The sequence below is a fragment of the Carlito syrichta genome, unplaced genomic scaffold (genome assembly GCF_000164805.1).
Source record: "Carlito syrichta isolate Samal-C Ts95f unplaced genomic scaffold, Tarsius_syrichta-2.0.1 Scaffold287679, whole genome shotgun sequence".
Taxonomy (NCBI): domain Eukaryota; kingdom Metazoa; phylum Chordata; class Mammalia; order Primates; family Tarsiidae; genus Carlito; species Carlito syrichta.
The window spans coordinates 18,699-39,990 of record NW_007231775.1 but is presented as its reverse complement, the minus strand read 5'-3'; the positions used below and the strand labels follow the sequence as shown (position 1 = coordinate 39,990).

The window sequence follows — 21,292 nt, the reverse complement described above, 5'->3', positions numbered from 1 at the left end:
TATTTTATTTTATTTTGAGTCAGGGTCCAACTCTGTTGCCCAGGCTAGAGCACAGTGGCACGATCTCAGCTCACCGCACCCTTCACCTCCTGGGCTCTCAGGCGATCCTGCTGCCTCCAGCCTCCTGAATAGCTGGGACCACAGGAGTGTGCCACCAGGCCCGGCTAATTTTTTGATTTTTTGTAGAGGCAAGATCTCACTATGCTTCCCAGGCTGGTCTCAAGTTCCTGGGCTCAAGTGACCCACCTGCCTTGGTCTTCCAAAGTGCTAGGATTACAGGTGTGAGCCACTGCACCTGGCCCAGACGGATCTTTTAGAGAAGTAACTGGGGGTATATGATATTCATAAGGGTACCTGCTTTCAAACCAGGCAACATGAGGACCAAAGGAAGGCCCAAACTTCACCTGTATGATGACCACTTGCATACCTAAGCCTGAATTGTATCCCACATCTTTAAAATAAATAAAAAAAGTAAATTAGGTGTCCCTCCCCTACTTGAAGCCAAACAACAGCTTCCAAATGTACTTAGAATAGTATCTGCTGCCGGGTTCGGTGGCTCAGCCTGTAATCCCAGCACTTTGGGAGGCTGAGGCGAGTGGATTGCCTGAGCCTGCGGGTTCGAGATCAGCCCGGGCAAATTGCCGAGACCATGTCTCTACAGTAAAATAAAAAATAGCTGGGCATGGTAGTGCGTGCCTGTACTTCCGGCTACTGGGAAGGCTGAGGTGGAAGGATCGCTGGAGCCCAGCAGGTCGAGGCTGCGGTGGCCGGGAGCGTGCCACTGCATTCCAGTCTGGGCGACAGAGTGAGACTCCAAGTCAAAAAAAAAAAAATAGTATCTGCTCTCTCATGACCTATAAGGCCCTGGGATCTGGCCCCGCCTACTTCACCCAACCCATTCCCACTCTCCTCCCCTTTCTCACTGTGCCACTGTCTCAGGCCTCCCTGGGGTCCTCTCCCTGCCCTTGGCATGGCTGGTGCCTTCAAATAGCATTTTCTCAGAGAGCCCTTTCCTGACTTTTGTCCTGAAGGTGGCTGTTTCCTCAACCCCGAGTTAAAGCATGTATTACAATGTAAAGTTTTTAGATTTTTCCCTGTTGAGGGCTCTCTTAACTAGAATGGCGTGCCCTCAGGATAAATCCTTTCTAAGTTGTTACTCCTCCACTCTAGCACCTGACTCATCCATGCACTTGCACAATCAGTTGTTGAATACATGAGTGATGAAGTGAGGTTAGGAGCTGGGAAAGATCTTTTGGCAGACAGAGAAATAAGAGGAGGCATCTTGGAGAAGGGTTATTAGAATAGGGCCTACAAGAACAGTGAGGGGCAATCAGCCTGAGCAAAGACAGGGAGGCTAGAACTCAGGGTGGGGGAGACTGAGGCTGGGCCAGGACCCTTTCTTGCCACCTTCTCCTCATCTGCTTTTTTTTTTTGAGTCAGGGTCTCTCTCTGTCACTCAGAATGGAGGGCAATGGCATGATCATGGCTCATGGCTCACTGCAGCCTTGACCTTCTGGGCTCAGATGATCCTCCTGCCTCAGCCTCATGAGTAACTGGGACTACAGGTGTGCACCATCATGTCCAGCTATTTTATTTATTGATTTATTTTTGTGGAGATGAGGTCTCACTATGTTGCCTAGGCTGGTCTTGAACTCCTGGGCTCAAGCAATCCTCTCGCTGCAGCCTCCCAAAGTGCTGGGATTACAGCATGAGCCACCATGCCTGGCCTCTTCATCTGCTTTTTGCCTAGGACATTCTTTTCTTTCTTTTTTTTTTTTTTTTTTAGTCAGAGTCTCACTCCGTTGCCCAGGCTGGAGTGCAGTGGCATGCTCACGGCCACTCCATCATAGACCCGCAGGGCTCTGGCAATCCTTCTACCTCAGCCTTCCAAGTAGCTGTAACTATAGGTGCATGCTACCATGCCCTGCTCTTTTAAAATTTTATTTTATTGTAGAGATGAGGTCTTGCCAAGTTGCCCAGGCTGGTCTTGAACCCATGGGTTCAGGCAATCCACTCACCTTGGCCTCCCAAAGTGCTGGGATTATTGGCTGAGCCACTGGGCCCGGCCTGCCTATGACATTCTATGGACTGCCATGACCAGACTCACTGCTCCATAGTAAAGAGGGCAGGAGCTTTGTAGACAATTGACAAGGCTGAAGCCACTAATCAGAGCTGCTTTTAAGACACCATTGACCTGAGCTCTGGGTGGATCCAGGCCTCACCAGAAGTCGGGAAACTCAGCTTGCAAAGGCATCACCAAAACTGTACTCACCTGAGCTGGAAAAGAAGGCATTCTTTTCGTCGAAGGTTGTGGCACAATTGAAATTGCTTTTGCTGCTCCAAGCCAAGGCACCATTGCTCTTGGAATCTGTGGACCTCATGTCCAGCACAGTTTTGTCTGAGATGAACACTTCCGATTCCTTGGCTTGTGACACATTCGTTTGAGAATCAAAATCGGTGAATAGGCAGACGGAGGTGGTGCTGGATTTAGAGCCTCTCAGCTGGTACACAGCGGGGTCAGGGTCCCGGATATCTGTGGGTCAAGGGGAGCAGGGTTAGGAGATACTCTTGTTTCCCTCTTGGCCCCAACCCAGGCTGCAGTCCAGATGTCAGTGATGGACAAGAATGGGGCTCTATGGGGCTGGTGAGTCATGGTCTTGGGCTTTATGTGGGAAATAACATTTTAGAAACCAGCTGCTTGTGACAGCCTGGGACTCAGGGACAGGCACAAGCCATTAATCCTGGCCAAGAGGCCAGGCTTTCGGTGAACGTTCTCTGTCAGGCCCTGTCCGCCATTCAAGGAAACCAGAAGTGCAGGGCTACTCAATAACATTCCTTACTCATCTACTTAATAGGAACTTCTTCAAAACCTTAGCAAGTCTAGTAAACAATATAGCTCTAGCAGGCAAAGGCAAGTGTGGGAAAAAGGCCCAGCAAAAAAAAAAAGGTCCATGCATCTTAGAATCTGGAGTGATCTCTTCAACTTAGGCTAGGTTTTGGCAGGAACTGGAGGTTTTTGATCTCTTGGCATTAAACCAGAAAATCTATCACATCACCAGGAGATTTCGCTGTCGTGGATAGAAGTTTTGGACTAAAAATCAGAACACCTGGCCCAAGGCCTGGTTCTACCATTTACTAGGTATAAGGCCTCGAGTAAGTCTCAGCAGCTCCTTAAGTCTCAGGAATGTCATCTGTAAATTGGAGATGTTGCCTCAACCACCTTCCTAACCAGGCTATTCTGAGAAACAAATGAGAGTTTTTCCATTAAAAAAAAAAAGCTATAGAGCACTGAACCAGCGTTAGTAGATAGAGTCACTGTTCCTAGCAGAGTATCGCCATGAGACCCTGAGTAATACAGTCACAGCATCTACCCTTCACCCTCAGGAAGCAGGAGTTGCTGGAGGCTTTTCCTTAGTGCTGAGACTCATTCTATCATATTTCCGTGGGATTTCGTGTTTTTAATGTGTCTCTCATTGTTTATTCTTTCCAACCTCCTGCTTTTAGAGGAGGAAGCAGAGGTTAGCCTGGAGGATTAGCACGTTGGGGCCACCCAGAGAGTTTCCAGCAGGGCTGGGATTAGGACTTCTCGTGGTTCTCTGCTCCCACAGCTCCTCAGGCGCACAAAGTTTCTCAGACCCTGGCGATACCCCCAACTTGCTGAACCAGTCAGGGTGGCCTTGGCAGTGCAGACACCCAGCTGGATCCAAAACCAAAGAAATCAGTCCTTGGGATGCTGAGTCAAGGCAGAGCCGCCCATAGCGTGGGGCTGCCTGGGAGCAGCAGAGCAGGGTGTGGGCTCCTCTGTTAGAAGGGAGATACAGCTAGAGCTCTGGCCCAGAGGACTCTGCCTATTCCCCTCCAGCCTCTGTGTACCTGGGGATCCCGACATCACTGTGGGGGAAGGCCCTAAGGCATAACTCCTTTACTGGGAGGAGAGACAGGAAGTCATTAGCTCTGCCAACATGATGTCGCTAGTCATTGGTGGGGGTCTTGGGCCGGACTGTGGAGAGGGAGGTGGAGGAGTATGGAAGTGCTGAGAGAACACGGCCTTGAGGGGAAGGCAGAGAAACAGGTGCCACCCGATGCAGTTTGGCTTTAGAGAGGGAAGTGGATTGTACCACTTAGAGCTCTGGTTGAACACTCACTCAAGTCCTGGGGCCAGTGGGTGTCAGTCTACAGAAGGTCTAGATGGCTCTGCTCAATACCTTAGTCTCAAGCTACATGTGGCTATTTGAGTGAAAGTTAGCCAAGGTCAAAAACAATTTAAAATTCAATTAAACACGAAAAAACTTCATTTCAAGAGCTCAATAGTCACATGCAGCTGGTGGCCACTATATTGGACAGTGCAGACTGACAACATTTTCATTGTCAGAGACAGTCCTACTGGAGGGCGCTGGTCTACAAAGTGCAATGAACACTACAGAATATGAGATTTTTAGGAAAGGCAACAGGAGCTGAGCTAGAGGTACCTGGTATTTTTAAAAAAATCTCCTTTTGCTTTTATCCCCACGCACTTCTAGTGCTGCCTTATCATTTTGTCTGCAAATAAGAAATGAGCCACTTTTAATTTGGAGGTCTTTAAGGGGTCCATTTGCCAGAGCCCTGTGGGGACAGACATCTTATTCCACTCCAGTCAGGAAAATACATTCTACCCCCAATGAGATCAGAAGGTAGCCTTAGCAAGACTGAGTAGATTTTTCATTGTGGAAGTTCAAGTATTCTAGATCCTAACGTGTCATTGTAATTCCAAACTAACTGCAGAAGCACATGCCTGAACACTCTAGGGCTTTAGATCCCCAGGGGTGCAGCGGTGATGGGAAGCTCCCTCACCACTAAATCTGTGCTCTGTAGTTAGGCACTAGGAACCTGCTGACACTGACTCTGGGTCCCACTGGAGTTCTGGTGAGTGTCAGGAAACAGTAAGCATGGTGAGACGTCCTGGGAGTAATGAAAACTTTTGCTCATTTGTCAAATTGCAACTGCAAGGCAGCACTTTCATAGCATTCCCAGTGTCTCCATGACAGAAACCTTAGGCTTTTCCTCCTCTGTGGTGTGGGGTGACCCCTCCTAGAGCCCACTAAGGAGGGAGAAGGGAGAGGAAGGAGAGGTGTTCCCTTCACCACAGCAAGTGCCTCTCACCTTAACATCTGGTCTGCATTTCTAAAATGGATTCTTAGTTTCCCAATGGCTGCCTCTGGCTCTGACCCTAATTTCTGTATTCGCTTGAATGTTCTAGTACTCCTTTTCCCCACTGTCTAGGAAGACATGTTCTTTGCCTTGCTTTCCATCCAACGTTATTATCAGATGTGTTGACTCAGGCCAAAATACATGTGCCTTGGTTATTCCAAGATCATGCCTTCCTTCTTGTTCCTTATACCTGGAACTCTCTTTCTCTTTTTTCTTTGTCCATACAGACCTTATCCCCTCCGTCAAGGCTCAACGAATCCTTTGTACCACATTAAACTTTCTCCATCTAGGCCAACTTTCCAGCCAGGACCCCCACCCCCCTGAATCTTTATTGTGCCCACTGACATCATCAATGGTTAATGCTAAAATAGTGTTTAGGTTGCTTAATTTACAAACATTCTACACCTTTGGCTAGTTTTAATACTATTTGGTGACAGGGCAGGCATCGATCTTAGACTTCATACTCAGTTTAGCATTTTATAGAGTGATGGCTACACGGAAGGCATTAAAAAATATCCATGGAATGATTAAAGCCAAACTTTAATGTGTTTGACCTAGAGAAACACAGATATTTAAGACTGATGGTGATGCTTTTCTCCTTCCCAGGCCCCAGGAAGACAATTAGTTACAACGTCTACAGCTACCCTCACCATAGTAATCACTGATATTCCCAGGGAAAGGATTAGTGACATTGGCCCACGGGGTTGTATATGGTACCACGTGGGATGACTCACCAGCTATAATGGACACTTGGGTCCCTTTCCCAAATGTGAGTTTCCTAGTCATTCCTCCAGTATTCACACCCCAGGTGACAACATTACAGAAACTCACGGGACTTAACTACTACTTAAGTAGGAAAGGCACTGATCTCCCACAAGACAGGAGGATCACATTCCTAAGAGTTAGACCCTCTGTTCCTTTCACTGAGACTTTTTTGTCTGATGTGGACAGTTCTCTTCTACCTGCCCTGTTCTGCTGTGGTGCCCTGGGGGGTGGGGGGTGGGGGGAGTGAGGTCATGATTTCATGTGATTTCAATAAACCAAGAGTTCAGTAGAACAAAAACCCCTGCTCAGGGCAGCAGTATCTGGGATACTCCCGTGAAAAGTCCAGGAATACTTGCTAATCATCTGCCTCATGGTTTCTAAGGTCCCAGCCAAGTGCTGGATGGCAGGATTTTCTGGGGATAAGTGAAAGAACTAGCTGGAATCCTACAGAAGAAATTACCTGGGCTCAAGTCATCATCTTGAACAAAAGAGAATATCAAAAGGGTGTCAATGTCCACCTTTGCCTTAATCTACTTACTTAGATGGATGCTCAGTCTGGTCCCTGATCCAAAGATTATGTTGGCTCCACTGTTACATCCCCACGGTGTGTTAGGTCTTTGTGATAACCTTCTTGAAGTAAATCTGCCGGAACTCCCTGGGGTCTCAGAGCACCATTGCAAAAGGCTCACTGAGTCTTTGTTTCTTAGATCTCCTATTTCCCAAGGAAGATATTTTCCTTTCCCTTTATGGTAATATAAACTTTAGTATAGCAACATGACAACAACAATAACAGCAGCAGCAAGCCGGGCTCGGTGGCTCAGCCTGTAATCCCGCGCCTTTGGGAGGCTGAGGTGAGTGGATTGCCTGAGCCTGCAGGTTCGTGACCTGCCTGGGCAGCGAGACCTCATCTCTACAATAAATCAAAAAAATCAGCCGGGCGTGTCAGCGCATGCCTGTAATTCCGGTTACTCGGAAGGCTGAGGCGGAAGGATCGCCGGAGCCCAGCAGGCGAGGCTGCGGTGGCCGGGAGCGGCCACTGCACTCCAGTCTGGGCGACCGAGTGAGACTCCAACTCAAAAACAAACAAACAAACAAAAACAACAACAAAAAACAACAGCAGCAGCAGCAACAACACTTTAGAAAAGCTACTATTGGCCAGGTGCAATGAATGGTTCATGCCTGTAATCCCAACACTTTGGGTGGCTGAAGTGGAAGGATTACTTGAGCCCAGGAGTTTGAGACCACTCTTGTCAACATAGTGAGAACTTGTCTCTATCAAAAAAAAAAAAAAAAAAGAAAAGAAAAAAAAGAAAAATTAGCCGAAAAAGAAATAAAAATTACCTTTAGTACCAGCTACTCGGGGACTGAGGTGGAAAGATTGCCCGTGCCCAGGAGGTCAAGGTTGCGGATGGCCGTGATCGAACCACTGCACTCCAGTCTGGGTGACAGAGTGAGACCCATTGCAAAACAAAGCCAAAAAAAGAAAAAAAAAACAAACTACTACTTATTGATTGCTTTTTATATGCTGGGCATTATCTCATATTGTTGTGATGTAGCTATTGTTATTTTGCTGTTGAGAAAGTAGAAGCTTCAATGAATGCGGCCCTTGAGAACACGGCCAGAATTTTCCCCTGAACATTGTTGCCTCCCTACTCCCTATCTTGTTATTTCATGAGGTGTACTTGCCATTCAGATAGGGGTCTTGGTGATGTCTATCCTTAGGAGAAGGTTCAAAACGCTACCAAACTCCAGAGGGGGAGATTCTATGAGCAGCTAATCCCAGGATCATGCTCACTAGTCAGTCTGGGGAATTTAGCCACCTGCTGCAATAAAAGAGAATTTGTGTTTGCTATTAATTCATCTGTCTCCCCCAAGGGCACTTAGCTAATTTCCTGAATGTTCAGATTATCTGGTTCTGATATTATCGGCTTCGCTTGAAAGCACCAAGTATCTGGAACTCTTTTTATGCTTCTATAAATTATTCTGCTCAGATTTTCATTTCCTCAACTGGCTCTTGGCACTTCTGTCTTTAATATGAGAAATGGGAACATTTTAGGTCATCAAGAGAGCTCATAGAAGTGGAAAATGAGGGCTTCATAAATCCCCAAGTTTGCTATAAATCATTGCCTGTTTTCTTACAGACAAATCATCAGTGCTTTTTGCCCTGGTCATTTGCAGGGTTATACTCACATGGGTGCACAGCCAGCCTGGTTCCTGCTCCAAAATTCAGCTTATTGTTGCCACCCAAAAGCACACAGTAGGAGGGTGCTTTCCAAGAACTCTAATCTGGGCACAACCAGCATGGCTGGGTTCCTCCACTGCCTGTCCCTATTCTCCAGCTTCCCCCAAGTCAAACTTTCTCTGACAAGAGAGAAAAGTCTCACCTACTGGGTCTTGATTCCTCCTACCCACTCCTAGAGACAATTAGGAGCCTCATTGATGCTGATTATTTCTTTCTAATCATCATGAAATAGCTTCCTTTTATTCTGGCAATTGCTGAACACCCCAGCAGCTGGGTAGCCATGCTCCTGCCACCGTCGGTTGGGAACAGCTCCAGGCCCATCTGGGTGCAGCCAACACACAGAGTCTACGCTGCCTAACACACCATAGGGTTTACCTACTAGGAACAATGGCAACTGTAAAGCCTTTCCCAAATGTGAATTTTTGATCTTCTTTCCACACCCTTCCTAATACACCTTGGAGCTGCAGTTTCAAAGATGATTCTGCTCCTGCTGGAGAGGAGTTTCCTTAGAACAACTATTTTCTGGGTGGCCTCTCAAGTGGACACAGATTTCATGTATTTATCATCAGACCTCTTTCCTTTCTGCTGCTAAAACCCATTTGTGCTTCTTCCTTATCACAGATATAGTAATCCTTATGCCTCTGAACTCTGGTTCTTGAGAAATGTGATAGGTTTCAGGTTTTCTAAATCCAGCCTGAACCCATGGCGGGGAAGACATGCTGGCGAAGCACACAAGTGAACACATAAATACAGAGGCACCCTTCCCTGCGGAGATGGGCTTCCTCCCACCCACATGTGCTTGGCTGGGTTCTGGAACCTCCCGGTTGTGAGGTCTAACAACTTTCTCTGCTGGAGAATACCTGTGAATGTCTAAACCAGTATGTCTTAAGCAGTAATTACCCCTCCAGTCGAGCCTTCCCTGACTCTCCTAGCCAGAAAGCATTTTCTCCCCCCACAATCATTTGTCTGTTGATAATTATGAGTCAGACATTGTGCTGATTTGTAGAGATGTGAGAGTGAAAGGCAGAGGGTCCTGCCCTCACAGAGCTTAATGTGTAATGCAGGATATTGCAAGTGCCAGGCAGCTAGGACCGGAGGCTAGGAATGCCTTCCTCTGCTCTCACAGCAACTTGTACGGACCTCCACGATAACACTGGGACACTGGGATGTCTGTTTACACTCCGAGCTCCTGGATGGCAGAGACTCTCCACCTTCCTTCCTTCCTTCCTTCCTTCCTTCCTTCCTTCCTTCCTTCCTCCCTCCCTCCCTCCCCTCCCTCCCTTATTCTTCCCCTTCCCTTCCTCACATCTAGCATAGTGCTTGAAATAAAATAGTTGCTCAATAAATACGTGTTGAACATACAAACCCTTTAAATTTTTAAATTTATTTCTAACTCAGTCCTGCTACATTTTTTAAAATTAGGTCTGTTTCATTTCTTCTTTAACTTCTGTATGGTTCCATTTTCCAAACTTTGTATTTTTTTTTATGGCATTATTTAGGCTCTAAGTTCTTTCCACATCTCTCAATTGGACATGGAGTTTTGTGAGAGTGTGTCCAATGCCCAGAGTCTTTGGGAAGTTTAATTCATCACCTTTCATGAAAACTAAATGGTAACAAAAATAAATCTTTTGGCATAATCAGTCACAGTTTGTCTTCTGATAAAGATCTTTTGTCTCAAAGGAATCTAGAAACAGCAAAGGAGTCTGTCTCTGTAATGATGAAAAGGCCAATTCCCACTGGCAATTACTACCATTAGAAAACAAACCACTATTGAGCTAGTGACTGGGAATTCAAATTTCCAAACACTCAAGCCTCATAAAGAAACATGAAAAATTAGTTCAGGAAGTACAGATTCATCACCTAAGAAAGCAGAGTAGGGACTTTCTGTGTCTTTGGCTGGAGCCTAAGTTCAGTCACTTACTTGGTTTCACTTGGAGTCTTGTTCCACTCCCAAAAATAAGATTTCTGCCACCTGAGTCCACACTTCAGTACAACCCAATACAAATACCTGTCCCTTGCCAGCTGGGGCAGCCGCCCATGGCCCTCTCGTATGCACAGCCTTCTTTTTTAGGGAACAAAGCTTTTAAACAGTCTGTTTCATGGTTTGGATGATAAATATTTCTTGCCATGTGGCTTTATGCCCAATAAACAGTCTCCCTAAGTTTCTTTTCCTTCCTTGCCATATCTGCCAACCCAGTCCAGTGACTTTACTGATCTCTTCAGAAATGCTGAGTCACTATGCCATGGTCACAGGGTGGGCAAACTGAGAATCAAACAGGTAGCCTTTGAGGTGTGGGGTCTTCCTTCAAAGAGTGCAGAGGGCATGGTAAGTGGCCGTGTAGTGGCATGGTTAACAATAAGGCCCTAGAGTCAATAGGTTTGAATTAAGCTCTAGGGCTATCATTCCTCGCTATATGATCTTGGGCAAGTCACCTACCCCAAGCCTTTGTTTCCTCATCTATAAAACGGGCATAATACCAGCTACCTATCATTAGGGTGGATGTGATCTTTGAATGGGAACTTATATGAAGGGCAGAGTATGGTCACTAAACATATCAGGTATTCAGGAAGTAGTAGCTCATAACAGGATGGTCCCAGCAATGCTTTACACTGGGAGAAAGAGATGAGGCTTCGCAGCCAGAGGAAACCCATATGCACCACTCATTCCAGCATCCCAGAGTGCTTCAGCATCCTGGCTGGGTGTTCTCACCTAGGGGAAGATACTGCATGGAACCAAGGGGAGGTTGTGACAGTCTCAGTCACGGGGGTGAGGAGCAGGGTAGACCCTTTGAACGCCAAGAAGAATGTTCTGCTTCAGAAACATAACGAAGAGTGAAGTCTTTTCTCAAAACTTGGGGATTTGTCCTAAAAACCATTGTCTAGCACAGCCTGTCATCTCATTAGACCTGACACACTGATAGTTACTCTCGGGCAGCAAAGTACTCCTTTAACGATGGAACAGACCACACTACAGACCCTCTCCCTCTTGCAATATCCTTCCCTAATATAGTCTACATTATTTCCCTTGATCGTTTCTATAATACTCACACGGATGAACAATGAGGTTGGTCCCTCTTCCAAAGGTAAGTCGATAGCTTCCTCCTGATGCACACAACCATGAGCGCCTTTGATAAAACCTTTCTCACCTGACCTCCCTCTACTGACTGGGGCAATAATCCTGGGAAACACTGGCTGTTGCTCCCAGAGTTGTAGGAAATCTCCCACCACTATCCTCTGAGGCCCTGAGTCCTGGTGCCAAGGGGTAGGGAAGAGAGCCCGGGTTTGGGGACTGGAGAGCTCTTCAGCCCCCAGGCACCCAGGTGAAAACACCCCCTTCCCGTCGGCAGAGAAGCAGGGAAGCACCTCCCCCCATGTCCTCCCAGCATCCCAATACCATCAGGGCAGACACTGAGGGTCTGACTCTGGTATTCTTTTGTGAGACACAAGGGGCTTCTGGAAGTGCTCTGAGGATAAGTAGCAAAGGAGATTTTATGACATTTTGCTGAAGCTGTTCTGACCTCCTTTCTTGAAGCTCTCCTTGTTCTCGTGTTCAGCCCTTCAACGCTTCCCATTCCCAGGCTTCCTATAGGAGACCCAGGGGTTTGATTTCTGCATATACCCTGTCTGAGGCACAACTCCATGTAAGATTTAGGTCCCTCCTGTGATTTGTGCTCTGATTCTTCCCTCTTTACTATCCAGAATTAGGCCAAGGCATCCAAAGTCCTTTGATGCCTTTATTTCTAATGACCTTGACTCAGGCAGGGCCCTGCCTCTGTGAAACCCTAGGACTACAGAGAAAAAAGCCACAATTTCCATAACATTTTTGAAAGGTGGGGGTAGGAAACAGAGCGGCCTGTTTCATAGAAGTGAAAGCTGAGGCTCATGGAAGTCCCAGCCTGGGCCATAGTCCTGAGCTGGGGTGGGAACTTGGCCCTTGGTCCCCTGGCTGGTGTGTGGCCAGCACTCAGGTTGTCTTATGTTGGGTTTGAGGGCCACTTAGCATAGAGTTGTGAGGCTCCACAAAACTTGGGCTGGCCCTGGACAAATGATAGGCCCTGGGCTTCAGGCTCCCTCCTGCAACATGAGCAAGATGTCCCATGGTCCCTTCCAGATCTCACTTCTGTGGCCTTTGTTGAGTCTGAAATCCAGCCTCAAGGAAGAGCGGGGGCAGCTTTACACAGAGAGTGGGAGTGTGGTCAGAGGAATTGCTGAGAGAAGGGACAGGCAGAAGAAATCAGGAGCCGGCAAAGATTTGGGACAGCGAGCTGCTAAAAAACTTATGTGGCATTGATGAATGACACGTCCTCCCTTCACTCTCATGGAAATACGATAAGAGGTTGTCTGGCACCAGGGTAGGGATGGGGAGGGTAGGGTGAAGGGGGGATATTTGTGGAGGAGGATCCCAGTTCACTTACTTGGTATGACCACCACTTGGGTCCCCTTCTCAAAAGTCAGTCTGTTGTTCCCATAGTCACACTCTAGGTAAGTGTATTGCAAAAACTTCCTGGCTTTCCCATCCTCTGAAGGAAGTCACACACCCTTCAGAGTAGCCCTCAGATCTGGACATCCAGAAAGACTGATCCTAAAGCTTCCCCCATACTGGCTGGTATGAGTACTTGGGAGAGCCTCCCTGACAGGTGTAAACAATGCCAGCCTCCAACACTACCCACTGTCCTTCATTTTCCTCATCACAGTTATCAACAAACATAGCCTTTGGCTATTTCTCCTCAGGGGAAAACAGAATCTTTACAAAACTTTGTGAGAAACACCGCCTCCTACATAGGGCAGGTGGGTGTGCGTATTTCTAAAGATACCAGGGAGCAGGCGGGCATTCCCCCACTTCATCTGCCATGCTTGAGAGGAGGGCACCATTTTCTTGGGGACTTATGCAAAAAAGTATTCTTCCCTTTGTCAGAAAGAATAGGAACAAGAGCATTTTTTCAGCACACTGTGTTGGGCCACATGCTAAAGACACGCCTTGGCGTGACTCACAATCACCGCGTCCTCCCAGGGCTGAGCGAGAGTCCCGGGTGACTCACGCCTGACTCATTCCTGTTTCTGTCCTCACCTCACTCAAGGATGCTAGCTGCAACTGCCAAGGGGGCTTTTTGTCCTCCAGAAAGTCAAACATCTCAGCACAGAATAGACTCGAATCCTTTCCCAGAAACGTATGGGTGGAATCATGCTTCATCTCTGCCAATTAATGTGGACTGTCCATGGTCATCCCTGCCTGATTTCCAGCCAGCAGGGCTTCCTGTCCCCTCAAACCCTGCCCACCTTGACACATGTACATGTAAATTGTCATCAGACTTTTCACTATGAATGCTTTGTTTCTCTGAAAAGACTGAAAGTTCTTAAGATCAGGGGCCATCTCTTAGGCCTTTTTTTCTTCTTAAACCAACTATGGTCCCTGTCTTGATGCTGATACTCAATACTCATTTGCTGTATTGGACTGACTTTTACTATGCATAATCACTGGGACAGGGAGACCAGTTCTGGGAGAGGTTAAAGCTAAGTATACTCTGGGTAAATGTAAGCTGCAAAATCTAAGTGCTTAGGCAAGGAAAAACCAAGGAAGCATTTCTAAGAGGAATAATAAGGACTCAGTGTAAAGACCAAAACCTTGTGAGGCTCATATTGGTCCTCAGCAGAGAGGTGGATACTGAATGAACAAATAAGAAACTTGACTCAAAGGAAACTCAAATATCTTTCTCCTGATATCTTGACAATGATTTTTCTTAAAGGGTAAAAAGAATCATATGGCAGAAAATGTATACTACAAGTTAGCAGCATTGGTAAGATTACTAATACAACAGTAGCAATAATAATCTATTATAGTCCAGAGTAAATTATATGTATACATATAAATAATATATATGCACAAATTATACATGTAAACGTAATATTGAGGGTGGGGTTACACATTGCTAGAGATCTGACTTACTTGGGCTGACCAAAAGCTGGGTGCCAGTTCCAAATACAAGGCTCTGAAAGCCTGTGTTCACACTCTGACACAACTCTATACAAAATGGCACCATGGAGGCCAAGCTCGGTGGCTCAGCCTGTAATTCCAGCGCTTTGGGAGGCTGAGGTGAGTGGATTGCCTGAGTCCGTGGGTTTGAGACCTGCTTGGGCAACCTGGCAAGACCTCATCTCTACAATAAATCAAAATGAGCCGGGCGTGGTAGCGTGCGCTTGTAGTTCCAACTACTTGGAAGGCTAAGGCGGGAGGAAGGATCGCCAGAACCCAGCAGGTCGAGGCTGCGGTGGCCGGGAGCATGCCACTGCACTCCAGTCTGGGCAACAGAGTGAGACTCCAACTCAACAAAACAAACAAAACAAAACAAAACAAAACAAAACAAAATGGCACCATGTAACTGAGCCATAGCCTGGAATTGCTAGGTCACACACAAGTTAGTTACTAAGTGTGTTCCTATGTCTGCATGCATGTACTAAAGTGGAAGGAGGCCTACAGTTTTACTACTTAACCTTCATTTTCCTAAAACCATTGGGAGATGACAATGAATAAGGCGGACCTGACAGAAGATTCTGCTTTGTATACACTGGATTATAGAAAAATGTCAGTAATATCCAGTTTGAAAAAAGTTATTCACATCATTACAGAGTTTCAGTTCTAGACAGAACTTAGGGAAGTTTTATCCATTCAAAATTACTAAGTGTTTGTTACCTGTTTCTTGCAGGAATGATGCCCATGGATACTGTATAATGCAACATTCTTATTGCCAACTTTTCTCCTTATTTATTTATTCTTTTAGTTGGGGTCTCCCTCTGGTGCCCAGGCAAGAGAGCAGTGGCATGATCATGACTCACTGCAACCTTGACCTGGGCTCAGATGATCCTCCTTCCTCAGCCCCCTGAGTAGCTGGGGCTACAGGCCCATTCCACCATACCGGCTGATTTTTAAATGTTTTGTAGAGATGAGGTCTTGCTATGTTACCCTGGTCTTGAACTCCTGGGCTCAAGCAATCCTCCTGCTTCGGCCTCCTAAAGTGCCAGGATTATAGGCATGAACCACCGTACCCAACCTTTTCTCCTTATTTAACTAGCAGACATAATCATGCCTCACTTTCCCCAACACCCAAAGAAGAATAATAAAAAAAAAAATCAATGAAAACAGATATCCCTCAATTGTAATATAAATCAGGTTATTTCATGGAACTTACTTGTTTCAACAAAGAGTCTTGTTCCTGTCCCAAAGACAGTTTTGAAGCCTCCAGTGTTAGCCACAGCGATTTGTACTGTGACAAAATGGGCCATTTCCTTCTCTGCCCATGTTTACAACAGAGCTGGGGAGCAGGTCTAGGGAGCCCGTGGAAGGTGCTGGTAAAAAGGCGCACTTTTTAATCCTCCCCTAATAAAACTCATTTCTTTCTATTTATGGACATATCTTATACCTCCTACCTACCAGAAAGCTATTTCATTGAACAGTAGTCACAGGTATGGCCCCAGGACCAGGATCCCCAGGTTCTAGTACCAGCTCTAGTTCTCACTGATATTACGATAATTCAACAGACCTCTCTGGGTCTTAATATCCTTACTGGAAAAATAAAGAGGTATGAACTCGATGATTTCTAAGCTCTCTTGCAGAGCTAAAATTCTATGATTCAGTAATGTCCAAAGTGCCCTCATGCTGCATTTTAAAAAACTCACAAAGAAGTCAGGCACTTGGAGGGTTAGAAAACACTCAAGGTTTAATATAGCTACTGACTTATTCATATGAGAAAAAAGTCCCCCCATGGCCCAAATGGGATAAATTCAGGCACTTGCAGATCAGTTACACTGGTGACTGGTCTGCCTGGGGAAAATACAAGAAACAGTAAGGAAAAGGGACAGTCAGGACAAGGGAGTGTCTGCTGTCAGTTCCTCTCCATGCTCTATTGGGGTGCATACTTCTAGCAGTCCTATACTTCCTTGTTTCATCATTGAAAGGGGAAGATAATCTTTTGGACATTTGGGGTATCCACATCAAGATTTCCCGAGGCTCCATCTCTAACTTATTGCAATATCTAAGGTAGAAAAGATAAATTTCAAGTATTCCCCTTCTCACTGTGATTGGCATCATCTCTCATTCCAAAGTAAGTACTGGCAGAGGTTCTGTGACATCATGTAGTGGAAAGCTTTGAGATCAGGCAGGCAGACCCAGGTTTAAATTTAGTCCCTTCTACTCACTAGCCTTGGCACCTTGGGCACTTTCTTCTCCGGGCTTCAGTTTCTTCTTTTATAAAATAGGGATACTGCTGCCTACCTCAAAGTGTTGTCTGAGGATAAACAATGCTATGTGTCAGGTATCTAGCCCAGTATCCAAACATCACAGCTGCTGAGATGGCGGTTATTATTTCTATATTAAGTTAGATTATTGATCAACAGGGTTATTTCCTTAGGGTTATAGAATTTATTTACAGAATATCCAGAAGACTTCATACCCTTGAGCCCTATAAACTATAGGGTGGTACTGGGTGAGATCCCAGAACCATAGATTTTGAGTGCTTTGACTTCCTCATCTTACAGGAGGAGTCTGAAGTGCATGGAGGGTCAATGACCTGTTCAATGTCAGGTGGTCAAATGGGGCCAAATCAAATCTAGAACTCTGGACTGAAACCAGAAGCCCAGAATTTCTTTCTCTGCACGTCACCAACTTTTCTTGGACAAGGTTTTGTGTAAGGAAACACAATCTCTGGAGTGAATTGGGTATGGCTTATTTGGGACATGGATAAAATGACCTTGAATATTCTCCCCAAGTGCCCCTCTGAATCCATGGCAATGGAAGTAGAAAAGGACCTATTAGATCATGGCCATGCAATTTTCTGTTTTTCTAGCTTTTTTTCCTTCTATTGAGCTATCCATTTAGCTCAATTCTAGTGTTAAAAACTCTAATGTTGAACAAAGCTTCTATCAGCCTCATATCTTGGAAAAAGTCTTTAATAGTTAGCTAAATTATACCCCCTAAAGAAATACGCTCTTATAGTCTTAGAATATTTTCGTTAATTTGTCTGAATGTCATAATTCTTAATGCTTCAGTGCTAGATTAATTAAAAATAAGATATAATGACACAAATGACATCTCCTTTTCTCCTGTTGACTGTCACCGAATACATTTTGTAGTTATCACAGAATCTCATACTTACTGGGTTCCACTTTTAGCTGGGTGCCTGTCCCAAAGGTGAGTCTGTTTGTATCTCCCCATGAGTCCCACAGTGTCTGATACCTCACAACAAACTCCCTTCTGTCACTTCACCCCTTTTCTTGATTTACCCTGATGAGTTAGAAAACGCTCAAGATTTAATATAGCTATTGACTTATTCCTATGAGAAGAAAGTCCCTTCCAGGCCCGAATGGGATAAGTTCATAGACGGTTGGTACTAAGGGGTCAGAGAGGTAATCCAGACCCACTTCTGCATTTACAAATGAGGATACTGAGGCTTGGAGGCAAGAGATCTTCCCTAAGTTACATTGCTAGTTGGTAGCAGAGACTAAAGCATAAATCTATTTGATTCTCAATCTAGTGGTTCTCTCTCTCCACACATACTTGAAGGTACTGGGTCATTTCCTTTATTCTCTTTGTTCCCTTTGGACTGGAAAATTGATTTCTTTGGATGTTTAGTTTTACCTAAACAAGCATTTATCAAGTCCTTACTTTTGTAAGAGGACCATATTAGACACTTCGTGAGATATAAAAGAACCTCTGTTCTCAAGGACTTTTCTGTTTTAATAGGCAGATATTCTCAGTAATAAGAGATTTCTGTAGTTATATGTGTCACAGATTGTCTAAGATTCCATAGCTAAATTTGGGATACAGAGGGTTGGAGGAATGTGACGGGTGCCTGGGGAGAGGCCACGGTCTAGGCTTTAAACAGGAATCTAGGCTATTTCTGGAGAAACGACATCTGTCCTAATCATCTAGAGTATTAGTCTCTACCTCATTCTGACCTAGTGAATTAATTCTACTATTTTTCCAGTCCTTCAGTTAGCTATTTTCATTTTTAATTGAAGAGCCCATGAAGGTGCAATCTTAAATTAACACATCAAACTGATAAAATGAGGATGATGCAATCAATAAGTGAAAAACACAGCACATGTAGAAAAGCCTTAAACCAGATAAGGTGAAAACAAACATGGGATGGGGTCAACAGTTACCTGGAGAGACTAGAAGCATAGTCCCTTTTCCAAAAGTGAGTTTATTGTATCCTGAATTCACACAACAGCAAACCTCAATACAAAAATGCCCTGCAATGTTGGGCATTTCAACTTGTAATCTACTTAGGAAAGGGGAAAAAAAAAACCCAACCATCATTTTTGGAGAACCTATTATGTGCCAAGCAGGTTAACAATCTACACATATCACATTACCTCATTTGGGCCACAGTTGTGCCATGAGCTTAGATGTTATTATCCTCATTTTACAAATTAGCAACAGGTGATCTGAGGCTGAGCTGGTTGGTCTGGCACTGCTGACAAAGACACAAATATCCAGGATCCACAAGACATTTTGGCAAAGGACAGATACATTTTGAAGGAACTATGAGAGAAGAATACTCCTCTTTGTTCCTTCTAGAGTGGGATTACAGTTATATTAGGGTTAACTCTTTTGCTAAAACCAGACGTCAGAACTCTAGCAACAGTAATCCCCCCAAATTCCAGCTCATCTTCTATTATATAATCATTTCTCAAGACATGAAGTCATTTTACCTTCAATCTTTCTGCTACCCCTCGGTTACGTACCAGGCCTGACCAGCAGTCTGGTCCCACTCCCGAAAATCCATTTATAGCCTCCATCTTTCCCACAGTGTTTCTGAGTTAGCACAAAACCCCACAAATCCTTCTCATACTTAAGACCTAGAGATATGGCCATTTACCTACAAAAGAGGCTACATTTTAACTTCCTTTTTATATTCCATGTAACACACAGGCTATTTGACTCAAATTTGGGGTGTTTACTATGCAATACTTAAAATGAGGTCTCTACCTACCTACATCTCTGGATCAATAGTCATCAAACTCATGCTTTTCAATAGGCATAGCTAGCCCTTCTTTCCTTTCCATCACAGTTATCAATTTTTAGATTCCTGACATCATGTCACCCCTAATTTTCACTTCAATCAATCTGAAACTTCATGGAAGAGCATCCAGATCATGATGAGTGACAGCTCCCTGCTCCTCCAAGTCAACTTGTTTTACAAGCTCAGTGACTCAGTGGTAGCTTATTACTTAAGTCCTGTTCTGCCCCCAAAGCCAAGCATTCCTCTGATTAAAGGACAACCACTCTGCTTTAAGTTTGGTAAAAAATGCCACTTGTCTTCTCTTTACTTCTTATCCTTTGCAAATCTACTATTTTCTATTGGCCTCAAGGGCAATATCTTTAGCTTCTTTTTATTATTATTATTATTATTATTATTAAGAAGGAACACAAACTGTATGGAACAATACTATTAAAATGTTAAGGAATGAAGAGCACTCCTTATACAATGCCTTTATATAAATTTTTGGAAAACAGAAAAGAGAGGGTCCATTACATCCCATTATGTACTCTAAATGTCACAATCTGAGAGAAAGCAACACAAGGAAGAGGAAGTATTCAAAAACCTGGACTCACTTGGAATGACTTGAAGCTTTGTTCCAGTTCCAAAGGTAACTTTCTGGGAACCCCCAGAATTCACACTGTGATGCAGGCCTTTACAAAGTGGCTTCCTTTCCCCTGCCATTTTCACATGGGGAACACTCAAGCCACTATACTTCAGTAAAGAAAGAGTGCTTTTTATCAACGTCCATGGCTACAAATGAAAATAGCTATTTTACTAAGACCCAAATGAAAATAGCTATTTTACTAAGAACCCACATATCCCCCTCATCTTGAAAGAATTGTACTATCTGACCTAGCCCTTTTTGTTTTATAAACAAATAATAATATTTTACAGGGGTATAGCATTTAAGAATTTACAAAATAATTTCACACACATTAGCATATTTTATCTTTAAAATAACTTATGAGGTAATATTAATGTTTTCGTGGCCCAGATGCACTCATCAAGCCAGGTTTAGAACTCGAAGCACTCAGTCAGATTTTCTGCCTTTTTCTTTAGGATGGGCTCTTTGGGCTGTTTCGGTCTGTTATTTTTTGGTTCATCTACATGACTTTTTTCTCCACAGTCAGCTCTTCTATCCTCTGTGCCATTACTTTAACATTTCTTTCTACATCGGAATGCACTTTAGTCTGCATAAACCATTAATTTCTTGACACTTGGGCCTTGCAAATACTGCAGTAAGTTCAGTGGGCCTCAATATCCACATTAAGCCTCCAACTTTAGTGACATATTGCCTACTTACCAGGTTTTACAGATAATCTTGTCCCACTCCCAAAGATGAATGTGTTATAAATCACAGTACTGTGCTGCCTGACAAAAGTGCCCTAGCTACCTTGATAATAGATTAATGTGATTAGCATGCAGCTATCTTCCCTCCTGGGAGTTCTGACTGGGATTCCTCCTTTTTGATACTGGAATAAAGACTAAGCCATGGAATTAAGACCACGAAAGCCTCTTTTCAGGGCACAATAGCAGTGGTACAATAGATGCAGCAGAAAGCTTGAGAAGAGTCCAAGTGATATTCTCTAGGCAACTCTGAAACTTATTTCTTTCAAAAAGATTTGCATAATTTCACCAAGTAATCTTATTTTACAAGCCAAAGGATATCAGCTCTGATCCCCATTTTCACCTAGGAATCAACACCTGTACATAATCTCATTTTACAAGTGTTTAGCAAACCGCTCATATCCCTGCAGGCAATCTTTCTTTCTTCTATCACTTTATTAAAAAATATTTTTTATAATGTTCATTATCATGGGAATGAGTCACCTGAAGCCCAGTCCCTGCTACTACACAATATGTCCATGTAACAAACATGCACTTGTTCCCCTGAATCAAAAATAAAATACAATTATATTAAAAACAAACAAACAAGATTTTTGTGAGCATGGAGTGGGGCATGGAGTATTAGCTAAAAGTGGGGGACAGTATTCAATTTTTCATTTTGTCTTAATGGCTTTCCTTACCAAATCCCAATTTTCTTAACTTAAAGAATAAG

The 21,292-nt window shown here is 44.4% G+C and overlaps 1 gene segment (V, D, J or C); it reads right to left on the bottom strand.

The window, feature by feature from the left end:
* LOC103254946 overlaps positions 1-18,394 on the bottom strand; it is a 21,141-nt gene extending 2,747 nt beyond the window's left edge. Inside the window, 2 exon segments of the C gene segment in view lie at positions 2,273-2,533; positions 18,350-18,394. Coding sequence covers positions 2,273-2,533; positions 18,350-18,368 — 280 coding nt within the window.
* Positions 18,395-21,292: the final 2,898 nt, after the last annotated feature.